The 16,531-nt window shown below is 39.3% G+C and overlaps 1 protein-coding gene across 4 annotated transcripts in view; it reads right to left on the bottom strand.

Moving 5' to 3' along the window:
• dlgap2a (discs, large homolog-associated protein 2a) overlaps window positions 1-16,531 on the bottom strand; it is a 181,599-nt gene that overhangs the window by 32,407 nt on the left and 132,661 nt on the right. For all 4 annotated transcript variants that reach the window (XM_079369042.1, XM_079369039.1, XM_079369040.1 and 1 more), the window contains 2 exons: window positions 9,377-9,591; window positions 822-890 (listed from right to left, as the gene is read on the bottom strand). In XM_079369042.1, the coding sequence (XP_079225168.1) occupies window positions 822-890; window positions 9,377-9,591 (284 nt within the window). The remainder of the gene's footprint in view (window positions 1-821; window positions 891-9,376; window positions 9,592-16,531) is intronic.

The following is a 16,531-nucleotide window of genomic DNA, read 5'->3' as shown; positions in this document are numbered from 1 at the left end:
TAGTGCTGAAACACCTAATCAATGCTTGGAAATGAGGGAAATGCAAATCAGAGGCTAGTTAGTGAGCAAGCACTTCAGAGAGCATCCCAGGGTCAACTGGGTCAATTAAATGTGCTCCCGCCAGTGCAACAAAGAGCCTGGGTATGAAATCTGCTGGAGAGACAGCTATACAAAAACATAGTAGAAGAAAGGTGCTTTAAGAAAAGTATGTGAGTCACATTTAGAATTCCAAAGCAAGGTTCCCTCCGCCAGGTCTATTTCTAATGACAGGCAGGAATGAGTAAGCAGTTTCTGCGCTTTTTATAGAGATAAACTCTGATGTTTGGCAGCGAGGAAAATGCCAGTGTGATTAAAAGTCCCTCGATCCATCTTGTTTTGCTGGAGCAAGGCTGTGTTTATTTTGCAAAGTAATATCAACCTTCAAAATATCCAAAGACGTCCTACAACAGAACATGTGTCCATTTAGTCTGAACAAAGTGTTTGAATAAATAGACAGGTATTGGAATTTTGTTTTATCTCTCATTGTGATGAATTTGAAACCTTTAACACTGTTTAAGAAAGTAAGTTATCATTATGCTTGGATTATGTTGCTGGGAATATAATCACATCTATGTCATGTTCATCATTGTTCCATGCTTTGCCAGCATGAGCAGAATGCCCCAGGTGAACTCGCATTGACTGGTCTTCAGTGTTTGTTCTACTGTATGAGGTGTCTATATTGGGTATGTCAGCAGGGCAGCGAGCCAGCTGGCTCCAAATGTCCGACCACTGCAATGTGGCAGCGACAGATAGGTATGGGGAGGGGGAGAGCCTGTATTCACCTTAAGTCTGCAGCAAAATTGGTGATGTAGTTACGCATGTCACTGTTGATTTTATCCAGGCGGTAAGAGCTGTGGGTAGAGAAGAAAAGAGAGTTACTGGGTCCAACACGTGGGAATTAGATGGTTGTGACTTCACTGGGCAGAAGTCCGATGGAACTGGTTCTGTGTGGCATTTGTGGTGAACTAAATGTTTGCTTGGGGATTTATAATGAAGTGCAGCAAACATTAGGATGATACAAAATGACCAACATGGCCTTCAGGTAATGAACTATTGTAGCTGTACAGAAAAATTTGTTGAGGTAAAAAAATGTGCTGCGTCATGGTACATCTCATAAAACATGTAAGTGATGTAATGAGGAGTGTATTATATATTTTGTTAACACCCACTTATTCAGCAAGTCTATTAGTGGCAGCTGGCTGTCTTACAATAAATCTGGCTCTAAGGCTTCTGCCTGTTCATCTTCATAAGCTATCCTGATCAATATGGATTTAACATGATATCCTGGTTTTCAGAATGTGGATGATACCATGATACTGTGGCATTTAAGCACCTGATCCGTTTGTTGGTAGAGAACACAATCTCCTCAATTGGTCAGAAATCAAGTTTCAATTATATACAAATGATCAGAAACGTGGGTATTGTTATGATCATGTAAACAGGAATAAATAAGCAGGTCATGTGTCATGATTATGCTCAAAACCTGTCAACAAATGAAAATGTAAATGAAGCATTCATTTAAAAAATATAGCTTACATCCTTTCATGGGCGATAACAGTTATTCCACGTTTTTAACAGGCCATCCATCCATGCCTGTAAGGATGTTTATTATCGACAGTATAATAAGCCGGGCGGGGTTTTGAGACTGCATTGTCCTAAATCAAATCATGCCATAACACATTTCTTCTTTGGTCTTTGATGTGTACTAATGCACTTCCATTATTGGCCAATATGAAGGTAATGGAAGATGAATATCTCACACTTCCTGCTTTCACATTTCCAGTGAAAGTACTCTCTGTGATAAAACAAAGCCCAGCCTAAACAAAAGCTGTTTTGTGCCATTTCTTCACGAAGAAAGGTTCAAAGTCAGGCGTCTGATTGAGCAGTGCACAAAGAAAGAAGATAGATGGTGAATCATTCTGAAGCAAGATTGCTGCAAGAGAAGATTTTGCAAGAATGTTAAATGTACAGTCAGGATAAAGAAAATTCCAATCGAGGGCATGAGGTCATTTTCAAACTTTTGCTGTTTGCGAGTCCGGAATCTGGATAAATGCACTGTAAAACTCTATGGAATTATGACATTCCCAATGGGAATGAGATGGATGAAAACCTGAGGAGTTAATCCTTTCATGGAAAGAAAAGCCTGAAGAGGGAAATAAACTGTAAATAAAAGTCAGCGTGTTTAGTACGATTAGCAATGAGTGTGTCATTATCATACACACTATGACTGGTAAAATAGTCTTTCAATTGAAGTGTTATATTTAATTGGAAATCTTGTATTATGGTATATTGCATGTTTATCCCAGCAATATGTCAAAAGATCAAGAGCCACATACAGTTAACACTTCAGGAGACAAACATTATCCAGTTTTGCGAAGGAAAAAAGCGTGCAGAAACTAGCCTTGCCAATAAGAAGTAGGCTTGCTTTGCATGACACATCTCAAAATGCCACGAGTCAGTATATTGGAAATCTGCTTTGACCTTGGAATCTGATGAAAAAGGCTCAAACCCAATGCAATCTGAATGAGTAATTACACCGTGTTGAATCAGAAATTATTGAATGCTTTGCCAGTGTTAACTTTGATTAATTATGTTGCCTCAAGAAGCTAACCTAATGTGCAAATAAATGTGAGTTATTATAGTAACTGCTGAAAATGTTTGAGATTAATTGGCTTTTGGTAAAGAGACATTGGTCAAAAGTCATTTAAAGAAAGAACAGTTGTCTGAGATCAATGTTTATCACAACCTTCTATGCATGTGTTAGAACCAAATACTATCAGATGTGACATATGATTACTGATGAACCTTGTGACATTATCAATATGACTAATGGCTAACAATGAAACTTGCTTCACTTCCTATCACCATTAATGCACAAGTTAAACATCTTCAGAAGGTCTGACTATGGCACCAAAAAGCTGATCTTTTTTTATCACGGCTACTGGCTAAGCATCTTTAGGACATATAGGACACTGGGATGAAGCTATAGGAGAGGCGGGTATGGAGAGTGGAGGGTGCTTAATGAATGTTAATTAAAACAATCATTTTCACGTAACTTTTCTTCTAGTACAAGGGCTGTTCCAGCTCAGTGGGCTCATGATTGTGATGTAATTTTTATCGGTGAGATGAACAAAGAGGCGACCCTGTCCTCTGTGAGAGAGACAGAAGGTTTGAATGAGGGAAATATGGAAGGAGGTGACAAAAACCTAACAACCTGTTCTCACTTTAACATGATTTGCTTTAGGGAATGGCTGCTGTCAGATTTGTGTTTGGCCCATCTGATTCCCAGTGCAGAACATCAAATTGCTACAAGAGCAGTGAAAATCTGACCTACAACCCGTCTGTCTTGAATCCAATCTAATTCCATTTCAGCAAGCCCAATGAACCATAATAGCGTGAGATCTCTCATGTCAGGTAGCACTCACGTCAATGATGCCTCTTTTATGTGGACCTAATAGCATCAGATATGGACGACAGCATAATGGTGGCAAGAATAAAAAAGTTTGAATGAATGACTTGGTCCCCTGCAGACAATTAAATAGAAGGCATGCATAAAATTGTGCTGGAAACATCTTCAATGTAACTGGGACTGAATGATGCCCTCTGAATTACTTGAACCATATGATGGACAATCAATTAAAGTGTTGCTATGGAACAGACTGACAACAAAACCAAATATAACCATTGTTTGCTGCTGTTTAATTGGAATTCCTTGGTGTATCACAATGAAATAGTTTGTATAGCTGCTACAACACTAAGTAAAACTTGGAATGGTGGTTGTCTTACTCTCTATATTGTCTACATGCTGTCCATATTGAATCCACACATTTGTGTTGCAGTTGTTTCAGCAAAAAAGTAGTCTGTCAGTCACGGAGCTACATGAAGAAGCCAAAAGAAGCTCAACATAGTGTCCTATACAACTCAGCTCCATTAAGCATGATAAAAAAGCACTGTGATATATTTGTTTAGATTTCCTTAAGTAGTAAATGGGTGATGTATCCAAATGGCAGCTTTAAGGTTTTTCAGGGCTCAAGGTTAGAACATTATTTCTTACAACTTTACTCTCCTCCTGCATGTCTACCGTCTCTCTATTGCTTTTAAATGTTGTTTGTGTGTGTGGTATACAACCAAGATCAATCCCACAGCCCCTCATTTTCTATTCATGGGATGCTCTTAAGACGAAGATGTTTTACAACTCATCAGCATTTTAAATCAAATAATTTATGCAGCAGGTTTATTAACTGTCAAGAGCTTGTGTACAAATTATTCAATTGAATGAGTGAGTGTGCAACTAAGGACCTGTTACTTTTCGTAAAAGCTTAAACACATTTACACTAAACTGGCTTTAGATGTTAAAAAAAAAACAACTTTCGTTTTAATATTCTAAATATGAGATTTTCTTTAATTATCAGCTGGCATAAATTTAACTGTGATTAAATAATTATGTCTCATTGTAAGTGTAAGAAATTCAGTCCTATTTCTGGCAGGTGTAGATGACACCAAAAGCATTTTCCATTAGAGAATAGTCAAAACAGTCTCTGAATAATCCAGGTGTTAGGGGAACAATAATTAGCATTTGCACTAAAAGTCAGTTGCAATGTTCAATATTCAAGAAGAGTAATGCTTTAAAGGAGAGTGGCCCTAAATGTGTCTACTGTAAAGAAGCATGCTTGCTCCATTTGAAAGCTCAAAAACCCTTTCATCCATCCATCTATCAATTATCTATTGCTATTTTCCATTTGGGACTGCGGGGGGCTGGAGCTTTTCTCAGCTGTCCTTGGACTAGAGGCGGGTTACACCCTGGATTGGGAGCCAGTCAATCACAGGGTTGACAAACAGAGACAGACAACTAGCCACAATCATATTCAGACCTACGGGCAATTTTAGAGTCACCAATTTAAATAACGAGCATGTCTGTGGTCTGTGGGAGGAAGCTGGAGTATCTAGAGAGAAGTCATGCACGAAGAGTCAATGCCCATTGCTAGTACAGTCTTTGAAGCAATTTATGGACTAAGGTAATACTTATGTATTGACATTACCCCCTTTGTTGTAGAGGATGTAGAAGATATAGAACGTAAGATGGAACACTAGATTTATTGTAGATATAGGAGGACATGTACCAAATTAAGACACTCTTATTCATGTTTCAGGGTCCATCAGGAGTCTTCAGTAATGACACCCTAAATAACAATAATGCTGCTGCTGCTGGTCCTGCTGTCGATTGACTCAAATTCCGGCCACAAAGCCTGATCCATGCTGGTCAATATTTTCCTTTCAGCAGAACCAGCAAACTGTCGGTTTAGGCACTGAGAGCGCTATTATTCAGAGGGCCCTCAGAGTACAATAACTGAAAGTGATAGCCCTCCCTGCTGTTGCATCCTCATAAATCATTCACTGTTTACAACTATTCAAAATGAATAGTCAGGGGAAGCTTTGCAAGATCTTCAAGTAAAATTCCTCCTGCCTTACACATTCTGTCATACTTTGGAAGAAAGACGGCTTAAATGTCCAAATGACCACATCTTCTTTGACGTATCATCACATATCATCTGGAAATATAAAATATTTTTTTAATAGGCTCAGTTAGTCGAGTAGGTTGTCAATCATCTAAAGGATTTGGGGCTTGTTCCACAGCTCTTGCAGCCAAGTTGCTCCCGCTGCTTCGTCTGCAGAGTGTTAATGTGTATGAATGTATGAGTTAATTCTGATGGACACCATACTAAGCAGTCTCTGACATCAGTGTGTGAATGGGTAGGTGTGTCCTGCGGTGTGTAAGGTACTTTGAGTTAATGGTAGTCTAAAAAAGTACTCTACAAGCTGAAGTCCATTCATCATTTTTTATAAACATACACGGCCCATTCTTGTGGCCCATGATTGTAAAAGCTGAATTACTGTGTCGTCCTTGTTCTTTCTTTTGTTATTTAATGATACATCAGTAACCTTTCTAAAAATATAATTCATCACTTCTGTTAGTGAATACGTATTACCCGTTTTCAGACTTTGTAGACTTTTTGTTTGTATTGCCTCCTGCGTTTTTTTATTGGCTTTCAAGGAAGAACATTTTGCACAAGAGAGGAGCTATTTCAAAACCTGTGTGGAATGGCAATGAGCCCTGGATACGCAACAGGAAGAGTGAGCTGATGAAATGACAACAAAGGTGAGGGAATCATCAGCATTAGTCACAGTGTATCACTGTCTGACATCGCATTCTGCTGCTATATGTCTATCAAGGGAAACTGTCAGGTCAAAAACAAAGTTGTCTTTTACATTTTTTGTCTGATTATGGGCTTTTAGGCTAGTGCGTACTGAAAGCAAAACAGACACAGCATGATTTATGCAAAAGTTGCAAAAGGTCTTTGAAGGTATATTCACAACAGCCAGGCAAACCCTCTCTGAGTTTAATACTCTGCATGGAGGACAAATGACAGATACTACACTCACAAACTGAACCAACATTGCAAACCTGAGTAACAGCATATCAGGCCAATATGTTTGTCTAGCAATAAAATCATGAAAGTAAGTTTCTACTTTGGCATTTTATATTTTGATTTAAAAAGTAAATGGACTTTAGTTAACTTAAGGTGCTTTTACCCATTCATACACTGATGGCAGTGGTTGCTATGTTGTGAGAAAATCAGAAGTAACATATCCCATTTATAAGCATGCCTTTATCTTAATGATATTCTATATCTACTACCAGTCAAACTATTATCTCAGTGTTTAATCTTTTTTAATTGAGCAGCAATGAAGTATGCAACTTTGTTGGATTTAGGCCTGAACAAGCTTTTAGCCAGTTTGGCCTGGGTTGTATAAACTACATTTCCTTTATTGGCATGACACCTACGGGAAACTATTTCTGGAAAAAGTACACAGTTTTCTTATACTGGGGAATTTTCCAATTAATTCTTCATACAACTGTAGAAATAACCTTGGCTTATGTGATGTGATATTCACACAGCTACTGGGATACTTTCAACATTAAAAGAATTAAGACGAGGTTCGTGAAGCCAAATTCGTTTGAACCAGCATCATTTTCTTCCACTGGCTAATTGATAAAGAACTTAACTTTAGACTGCATCCCAGTTGCCTCTGGGCTGTTCTGCCTACACAATGACCATAAGGCAGCTGTGTCAAATCCTGCTGCGCCTAACCTTAACATTCTATAGTGGTTATTTATCTCCATCATAAGTTGATAAAACATATTTCTCATGAAGAAATGAAAAATACCGGGACAGACTGAAACTGGATATGACCTAATGATATTCTTGAAAGTAAACCTCCACACTGAACTGAAGCCTTGGTTTGTAAAGGCACACTGCTCACAAAGCAGAGAAAGAGAAAGAGACAGATAAATATTGTGTTTTGGAACAGCATGTCTGGGATCTTTTTTTAAATTATCACATCGAGGTCGTTTTCACGTATAAAGTTGGGTGGACCTGGTGCATTCAGGGGAGAAGCTGCAACATTGTTGCACATTTCATTCTCAAATGTTGTGTACCGTCTTGTTGGGGCTATAGCTCCGATCAGTGGCTACTGACATCAATGCTAATGCTTCACTATGACCCGAAAGTTAAAAAAAATTGCATCATGTGGCTAGTTTCAAACAGACAAACAAGCTCAGGTGTGAATGCACCCTAAAATAGAGTCTAAAAATAGTCTAAATCTAGGCAGTAATTACTGGTCTCTCATTATAACAGGTTTTGATTATCTTTCTCTTCATATCACCTTTCAAAAAAGTACTCTAAAAAGAGGGATCTGCCAAGCATAATGTCAAGAAGAAGTACTATAACAATAAAATAAAAGATCACAATAAGGATTAAAATAAGAGGGAAGTACTTTAAAAAGTGTCACATGTTGAGAATTTTTTTTAAAACAGATGGAAATAACAGAAAAGCTTAGCCTTAATAAACTCTGAGGATGCACGAATCAGATAATACCTGATGACAACTTTTGGTGCTATAATAACACCTTTAGGTGATGTGGGCTGTAAATGGGGTGTACAAAGTGAGGTGAGAGGATGAGGGTCTTACAGATCACAAAGATAAAACATACAGTTATCACGACATACAACAAGCAATAAATGAAAAGGGAACTAATTCCTGACCTAAAACATTTTTTTAATAACCCCTTCAGTGTTACGTCACTGTACACTATCATAATGGGCACACATTAATGCTAAAAAAGGTTGATCTCTGTATTAATGTTAGTGATAAAACAACCCTACTTCATAGCTTTGAGGGATTTGTTTATGCCGATATCATCTCCTTGTATCTCTGCATGACATTGCTGCTTGTGTTTCATTTTCTGTGACTTTGCCTTCAGCTTGTATCATCATGTAGTCCTCTTATAAGACCTGCATTCTGCTGCCGATCAATCCAAACTAGAGCTGAAACGATTCATCGAGTAACTCAAGTAATTCGATTACAGAAATTGTTTGAGGAATTTTCTCTGCCTCGACGTCTATGAATGGAGGGAAGGGGACCCTCCTCCTATATAATAGGCAAGCATAGTGTCAGCCATCATTCAAACAAGCTCACCTCTTCCTCGCTTCCATAGCAAGGAGGGTGGTCTGGTGAGATGCTCACTCATGCTACTCAGAGAACCAGGGTTATGTAAATAACCTAAAGTTCTCTTTCATAGCATGCGTTTCGTGTCTCATTATGGGGAAAATACTGACTCCCGCATTGCCAGACAGGCCTGATATGAAGACAACTGTCTCCAGTGGCCCTTCTCACAAAGGGAACCGTGCCCGAAGAAGAAACCCAACAGAGGACTGAATGTGCCACGGTTGACGCTGTGACATCCAATTTATAAAATCTAGCAAATGTATGGGGTGAAGCCCAGCATGCACTTCCACCACTTCTAAATGGAATGTGGTATGAAAATAAATAACTGAATGAGAGTGTTCATAACAATAGATACTAAACAATTATAAAACACCCTTGCATCAAGGTAGTTGTACTTTGTGTAATCACAAAAGGAACTTTTGGTCAAAAACAACCCCTCAGTGGTTGCTTAAAAAATCTCATACTCCACAGGATTGATCCCAGGGATATTCCACGCAGGGGACTAGCGAGTGTTTAAAGTAATGTATAGACTGCATAGCTTTTGATTTGAATTCTAAACAGGTTTTTTTAGGATGATTTTATAACAAATGTCCACGTGGTGACATGTGGTAACTTCAAGATTTCGCAACAAAGCATAAGACAGAGAATTGCGAAGTAGACTTTGTTCATTTTGTAGCATCTGACTTTAAAGGACAGTGTAATAAATTGACATGTGTGAAATAAATATAAACTAAGAGCACTTTGCATTTTAAAATGTTGACTTGTGCTACCTCTGAGAGTCCAGCAGTTCCCTGGGTCTGATGATGGCCTTGACCAGGGCGTCAGGCCGCATTGATTTCTGAGGAGATGTCTTGGGGCTGGAGTCCGACTCTCCACTCTCCTCATCTCCCATGGCTTTAACATAGCTGCTGCTTCGCATGCGACGACATGGGATCTCATCATCCTTCCCATCGCCTGGGTAGCCCCCCCAGTCATCCTGGGGCACCTGGATAGCATGGGGAGGGTAGATAGTCAATGTAATGATAAATTATTTCAAACGGCTGTGAGGGAGCACAGGAACCTGTAAAAACAAAATTCTTACATAATCACTTAAATAAAATACAAAAAACAAATACGGTAACAAATAGCTGCAGGTTACTGATGAGTCAGACAGAATACAAGACTGGAATTTGTTCTGAGTTGTGTAACTAGCTGCCTGATACAGTAAGTCTAGTAGTCACTCTCTGTTAAGCCACAAACGTCTTGGGTAACAAGACGTTTTTAGAATCTCATATGCTGCTGCAACTTATTTTTGTCTTTTGTTCTCTGGTAACTAAAAAAACATGTTGTTTAAAGTAATGGTAGTAGCAGTGGTCTAGTAACCTTGGAGTGGTTGGGTCATGAAAATAGCAAGTCCCGGTCAGGAAAAATTCAAAATATGATTTGATCAAAGCTCCTCAGCCCCTTTTCCACCCATATCACAGGCAGTGGAGCCCTGACCTTAAAACCCTTACCACAACACCTTACCTAAGCACTACTCGAACCCTCACATTTCACACATCAATATATTCATGGAGGAATATTCACACACCTCCCTTCTCCCTCTCAGACCACTGAATAATGCTTACCTTTTCCCCCTCTCTCATCTCGCTATCGTCTTTTCCTCTCTTGCTATTTCTTGTTTTTCTTCGTCTTTTGATTGTATATATTAGACATTACTGTTTTGTTACGCCTTTGTTTATTTTTCTATTCAAGTCTCCATTATTGCTCAGAATTATGCAACTGTCTTACTGTCCTCCTACACTGTGTCTTGTATGCTGTTTTTTTTTTTTTGGATCGTCTAGCACTTGAACGTTTCACACTTTGGCATAAAAAAACACAGTGCTTCAGCTGAACACAAATTGTAAGGTAACAGATTGTCACCAAATACAATGACATAAAAAGTGGCTAAAAAAGCTCTGGAGTCCAGAGTAGTTGTGCTCATTCTTGGTGGGTTTGTCAGTACAAATAAAAACTCTTACGTTTACTTTTTCCTCCATCTTTTGAAAACCAGCATAGCATTTCAGAGATATAATTTATTTGTGATTTTGGAATACACCTTTGAAACATTGTATAGTATTATTAGTGTGACATATATCCACTTCTCTACAAAGACTTATTGTACAGTCTTGCTTTGTCAACCATACTTTTCTTCTCAATGAAATAATGCCCTTGAATTGTCCCCGGGGGGGCAATTCAAGGGCACACAGAGCAGCAAATGAGCGACAGTGCAACTATGCTAAAACATTTAACCAAGATAACAGTCAACAAAGAATAAAGTGCCAAAGAAGAATAAGTGTCAAGAGTGTTAGTACAAAGTCAAAGTTAGACACAAGGAAGAGCAGAGACTAAAGCGTCTAGACGTTAGTACAAGTTTAAGAAACACAAGTTACAGAGTTAGATCCAGAGGACAGCGACGGAGTAAGATGTAAAAGGACATGCACGTAAACAGATGAAAGCAGACGTGAACAGACGTGTATGATGTAAACAGACATGCAGTAGACTGTTGAAGCAGATGTAAACAGAACTGTAGTGCCAGAGAAGATACAAGTGGACAGTGATCTGACTAAGATGTAATTAGGCATAATGCATATATGTAATGCGATGAAGTAATGAATAGACGTAACAGAACTATAGTGCAGTAAAGAGAGTATAAATATAATACATAACTATAAAACTATCTACAGATACTACTGTAAATAATAATGTGATAGTGGTGCATGGCAGATAATAGAACAACAGACTAAATGTGTACAAACAAAGGTGAATACTCAAGAATAAAGTTACCATAGAGCTATGATGGATATGATATGAAACCTGATATCAAATAAAATAAAGTGGAGTAGTGCATAAAGATCATAAATAAGCATACCTAACAAAATAAAGTGGAGTAGTGCATTCAGACCAGTGTAAACATAATAAACAGGATAAATAAACTGCTTCAAAAATCTTGATTACAACACTTTCTTTAAAATCAGTTGCACTGTTTATCATAATTACTGCCAAAGTAGAAATTCCAGCTTGAACATTGAGAAATGGAGCTATCTTCACCAACGCTGACATTGCCATGGTACGTATGTGGAAACCTGCCATCAAGAAAAGCCCGGCAGTTTGCACTTAGCAATTTTCTTACACTCGTTAAACTAGGTAATTGAGTATCCAGACATCAGCATCACCATTATTCCATTCAGAGCGAGATCAGTGTGTCTTTACTACATATGTAGTGGATCTACACTGAATAGACATCACCGTTGCTGTCTCACATCTGTTGGTTGTGTCGTGAGCAGGAAGAGTAAGAACAGGATGAGTCTGTAATAAGTTGAGGTTAACATACTTTGACATGAGTCAGACAGACTGTTTAGGGAATTCTGTAGCTGGAATAATAATCAACAGATTAACTCTGAATACAGATCATGTTGTGCATAATTATTTTCTCAATCCTGATCTTTGTGTGAAAGACAAATGTGACCCCATTGTCATGCTTGCTATCAATGCAACATTGATTATCATTATTTTTTTTAAATTTAACTGTTATTTAACCAGGAAATTAATCGACTGAGATCACAAGGGTGACCTGGCCAGGAGGGTTGCAGCACACGTCATAATAAAAAGTACAAGACTAAAAAAACAGTTAACAGACAATATGTGAAGAGAAAACAACAGTTGCAATGTGCAGATCGGTTTACAGATAAGGTGCAAAGTTGTGATGACAGATTGCAATTCAGCTATACAGGCAACCACGCGTTTGATGTAACAGTATTGCATGATCTTAATGGGTTTCTATATTGGGATGGTGGTTTAGCTTATTCAAATTTGCTGGGGCAATTCCCCTACACACTACAACAAAGTGATGGTAAGTGTTCGCAAGCTCATTACACACACTACCACTTTCCCTTCCTCTCTGACTCACACTCCTATTGTTAAATAGTACACTACGAACATTACAACAGAGTTTAATTTCTGTAACAATAATAGCAGCTGAGTCAGCGACTTAGCCTCTACCAGCTCACACAGAGAGACAGACAAACTAACCTATCTCGCTTCTCTTTCTCACTCTTCTTCCTTAGTTTTCTATTTTTATTTTTAGATGTACCTTTTTGGGCTCGGCTCAGTGGACATGGTGGTCAGAGGCTTTAGGCGGACATGCATTTCAATGGATGATCATAAATGATGTCAGTATTTTGTCAGTAATCACTAAATTCTGTGGGAAAGTTAAAGGCTTCTTTGACTCTGTATCCCTCTGTCACTTTGACATCCTGGCAGTGGGATCAGCCTTGGTACAGTGCCAATCCACCCTCCTCCAGATTTCATTAAGGTACACATAACTTTCGTCCATATTTCTCTGACTTTTCTGTAAATCTGGGCCAAAGCAGCTTTGAAGAAGAGTTTTAAAATAGCCTCCACACCACTACTAAAGATCAAAATGTCAAATAAATGCTTTACACAGATTTCTTGTTTTCAGAAATGTTCTCTTCCAATCAGTAACTAACCCAGCACTCACGAGTTCACAATGATGGATGGCAGCTGACTGGCTGTGGGAAATGTCACAAGGAGATAGGCTGCATCGAAATGGCACTAATGCGTCAGAATATATGACTGTGATTATTCTCTAAAGCAAATGTCATCTATTGGAAAATAACATTGGAACGTGGATACAGGCGAAATCAAAACAGAGATAATCCATAGAAACGCTGCAATGAAGAAATACAACTCCAGTTTTGCATAGAGAATACATAAAAGGAATGTTGTAATGCAGACTACACAGATATGACATTCATCAGCAGCAAGACATTAAATTAATAAGAAAATATCGTCACTGTGATGCGAAATTGACTGACCTCTGGCATTAGATAACGCCTACTCACAATAACTATTTTAAAGTGTCACATCCAATCAAAACGACATGAATAAGTGATCAATTATGGCTTTATTACAGCCCACTCTTCGTTAATCACAGGGAATTGTGGGTCAAAATGGCCACTGATGCTAATGTTTCATCTATGTATTGGTATTAGCCTGGATCCGCATGTCTGAAGGGGATTATCACGAGTCCTCAAGAGCCGTTTAAAGCTCAGCAGCAAATTTCACTGCAAGGCTTCAGTGTTACATCATGGGAAAAAGGTAACGGCAAATCACCACAATAAAACAAGCACAAAAAGAGAACTCTAACCCCATGCAGACAAGGACACAGACGTGTGTGAAAGAATTAAGAATACTGATGCTTTCTATCAAACATGCACAGAAGTGAACCTGTATGAACACACACACACACACACACACACACACACACACACACACACACACACACACACACACACACACACACACACACACACACACACACACACACACACACACACACACACACACACACACACACACACACACACACACACACACACTGATAAAAGCCATTCGTCTCCCCTCCAAAGACAGGCATGCACCAGCTACCAAATGGAGTCGATGGGTTAATTAAGTCTTGAAGGGGTTTGATATTTTTAGACATCTAATTAATGAACGGAACGCCAGAGGACAGGCACAAGCTGTGGTGAGATTTGTTTAATTTGGATTTCGCTGATAAACTCGGTAGATTTAAGGGTGTCTCCCCGTGAAGATAAAGAAAGAGCTGGGGCAGTAGCACAGTCCGTATTGACTGCTGTGGAAACATACATGGTGCTTGAGCACTGACGCTTGTCAATGTGGAGCTCACCTTGACCTTTAGATCACACACAGGGACGACAAGGGCAGGCTCTACCAGCCCACTCCTTGTGCAAACACTCTTTTCTTCAGTGAAGTTTTCATGATAATCCTGTTTTTAATTAATGTGTGCTGTTCAACTGTACATTTTTGGCAATTAAGTCAAGTTCATTGTGAATATAAGCCAATGTTTGTGGGTGTAATGGAACATTTCACAGCTAAAGTGTGAGGAGTCATATTTAAAGTTAACTTAATATCTTAAACTTGACACAATATCTTAACTTGTATTTTCTTTAATAAATTAGATTGTGCTCCTGAAAAACAGAGAAGACTTTTGGGGTGACATGAGTCATTAAAAATTATGAAATTATTTAAATACAGACAAAAATATTCATACAAGAGCTTGTTCCATTCAAGTATCTGATTGGTCAAGATGCATTCAATGAGTGCTGATTTAGAACACAAGAGCAAAGAGACTTTGTGTATCACTCGTCCTCATGTTTTGTGAGTAATTTTTTAATTGACAGCAAAGCCAGTTGTCGTAATTGAGACTTATTAAACTGGTGTATGGAAATTCAACACACCACTGTCAACTTAAGTTTTATTTTAACATTAATGTATACTGCTCATAAAAATAAAGGGAACACTAAAATAAAACATCCTAGATCTGAACGAGTGAAGCATTTTTATTCACAGCGTCTCCAGACTCTGTCACGTCTGTCACATGTGCTCAGTGTGAACCTGTTTTCATCTGTGAAGAGCACAGGGCGCCAGTGGCGAATTTGCCAATCTTGGTGTTCTCTGGCAAATTCAAAACGTCTTGCACAATCTTTGGCTGTAAGCACAACCTCCACCTGTGGACGTCGGGCCCTCATGGAGTCTGTTTCTGACCATTTGAGCAGACACATGCACATTTGTGGCCTGCTGGAGGTCATTTTGCAGGGCTCTGGCAGTGCTCCTCCTGTTCCTCCTTGCACAAAGGCGGAAGGAGCAGTCCTGCTGCTAGGTTGTTGCCCTCCTACAGCCTCCTCCACGTCTCCTGATGTGCTGGCCTGTCTCCTGGTTGCGCCTCCATGCTCTGGACACTACGCTGACAGACACAGCTAACCTTTCTGCCACAGTTCACATTGATGTGCCATCCTGGATGAGCTGCGCTACCTGAGCCACTTGTGTCGGTTGTAGACTCCGTCTCATGCTACCACAAGAGTGAAAGCACCGCTAGCATTCAAAAGTGACCAAAACATCAGCCAGAAAGCATCAGAACGAAGAAGTGGTCTGGGGTCACCACCTGTAGGACCACTTCCTTTATTGGGGGTGTCTTGCTAATTGCCTATCATTTCCATTTACTTTACTTTACTTTTTAATTTACATATAATATATTCTGTTTGGCACTTCAATATAGCCAGTTAAAAACACCGGTTAAACAGTAAGACATTTAACACTCACTGTTAACATGAAGACATTTGCTTATGAGCTGTGCACGTCTTTGTTCAGTCAGTGTTTCGGTTGTTGGCTCTGTAGAAGAGCAAGGGAGTGCAGTCAGTGTGTATCTAGAGACGTCTGAGTGTGAGTGTGTGTGTGTGTGTGCTGAGATAGGCAGGTCTCAGCCAATGCTCCTGCAGTGCAGCAGTGCATTTCATTGATTAACTCTGCAGCTCTATCTATACACAGCACGTCTCCCACCAAGAAACATAAGTCACTGCCATTAAGTTAAAAAAAAAAAAACAGAGCAAGATAAAGAGAGAGAGAGGGGACAGATGGAGGGGATATTGTGGAGAGAGATGGAGTAATGGCATGAGAAAGTTGAAGAGAGAGAGAGGAAGGAAGGGAAGAGAGTTAGAGAGCTCTTAAAGGTCCAATCATTGGTAATCCCACCCACCAGCCTCCAGCCCCACATTTCCTCCCACAAGATTTCTTGGCTACGCTGTGTGTTGGAGCAAGAGCTGCTTTCTTTTCTCTACCTGTCTCCTTTTCTACCTCACATGGGAGAATGAAACCATGGATTCCTTACAGGACCTGACTAAACGGCTACCACACACCCACCTCCAATCCTTCTTTTGTCTCTCTTCACACATATACGCCCACACATGCAGCCTTTTAACAGTCTGTGTTTATCTTGTTTTCATGTTGTTTATTTACTGACACTCTCTATCAGTTGTTTGTCCGAAAGAGTAACAAGACAGGCTTGATGAAGAGAGGGATACAAAACA

The sequence above is a fragment of the Symphodus melops genome (assembly GCF_947650265.1).
Source record: "Symphodus melops genome assembly, chromosome: 19".
Classification (NCBI taxonomy): domain Eukaryota; kingdom Metazoa; phylum Chordata; class Actinopteri; order Labriformes; family Labridae; genus Symphodus; species Symphodus melops.
The sequence above is the reverse complement of the archived record's forward strand: the minus strand, read 5'-3'. Positions and strand labels throughout refer to the sequence as shown.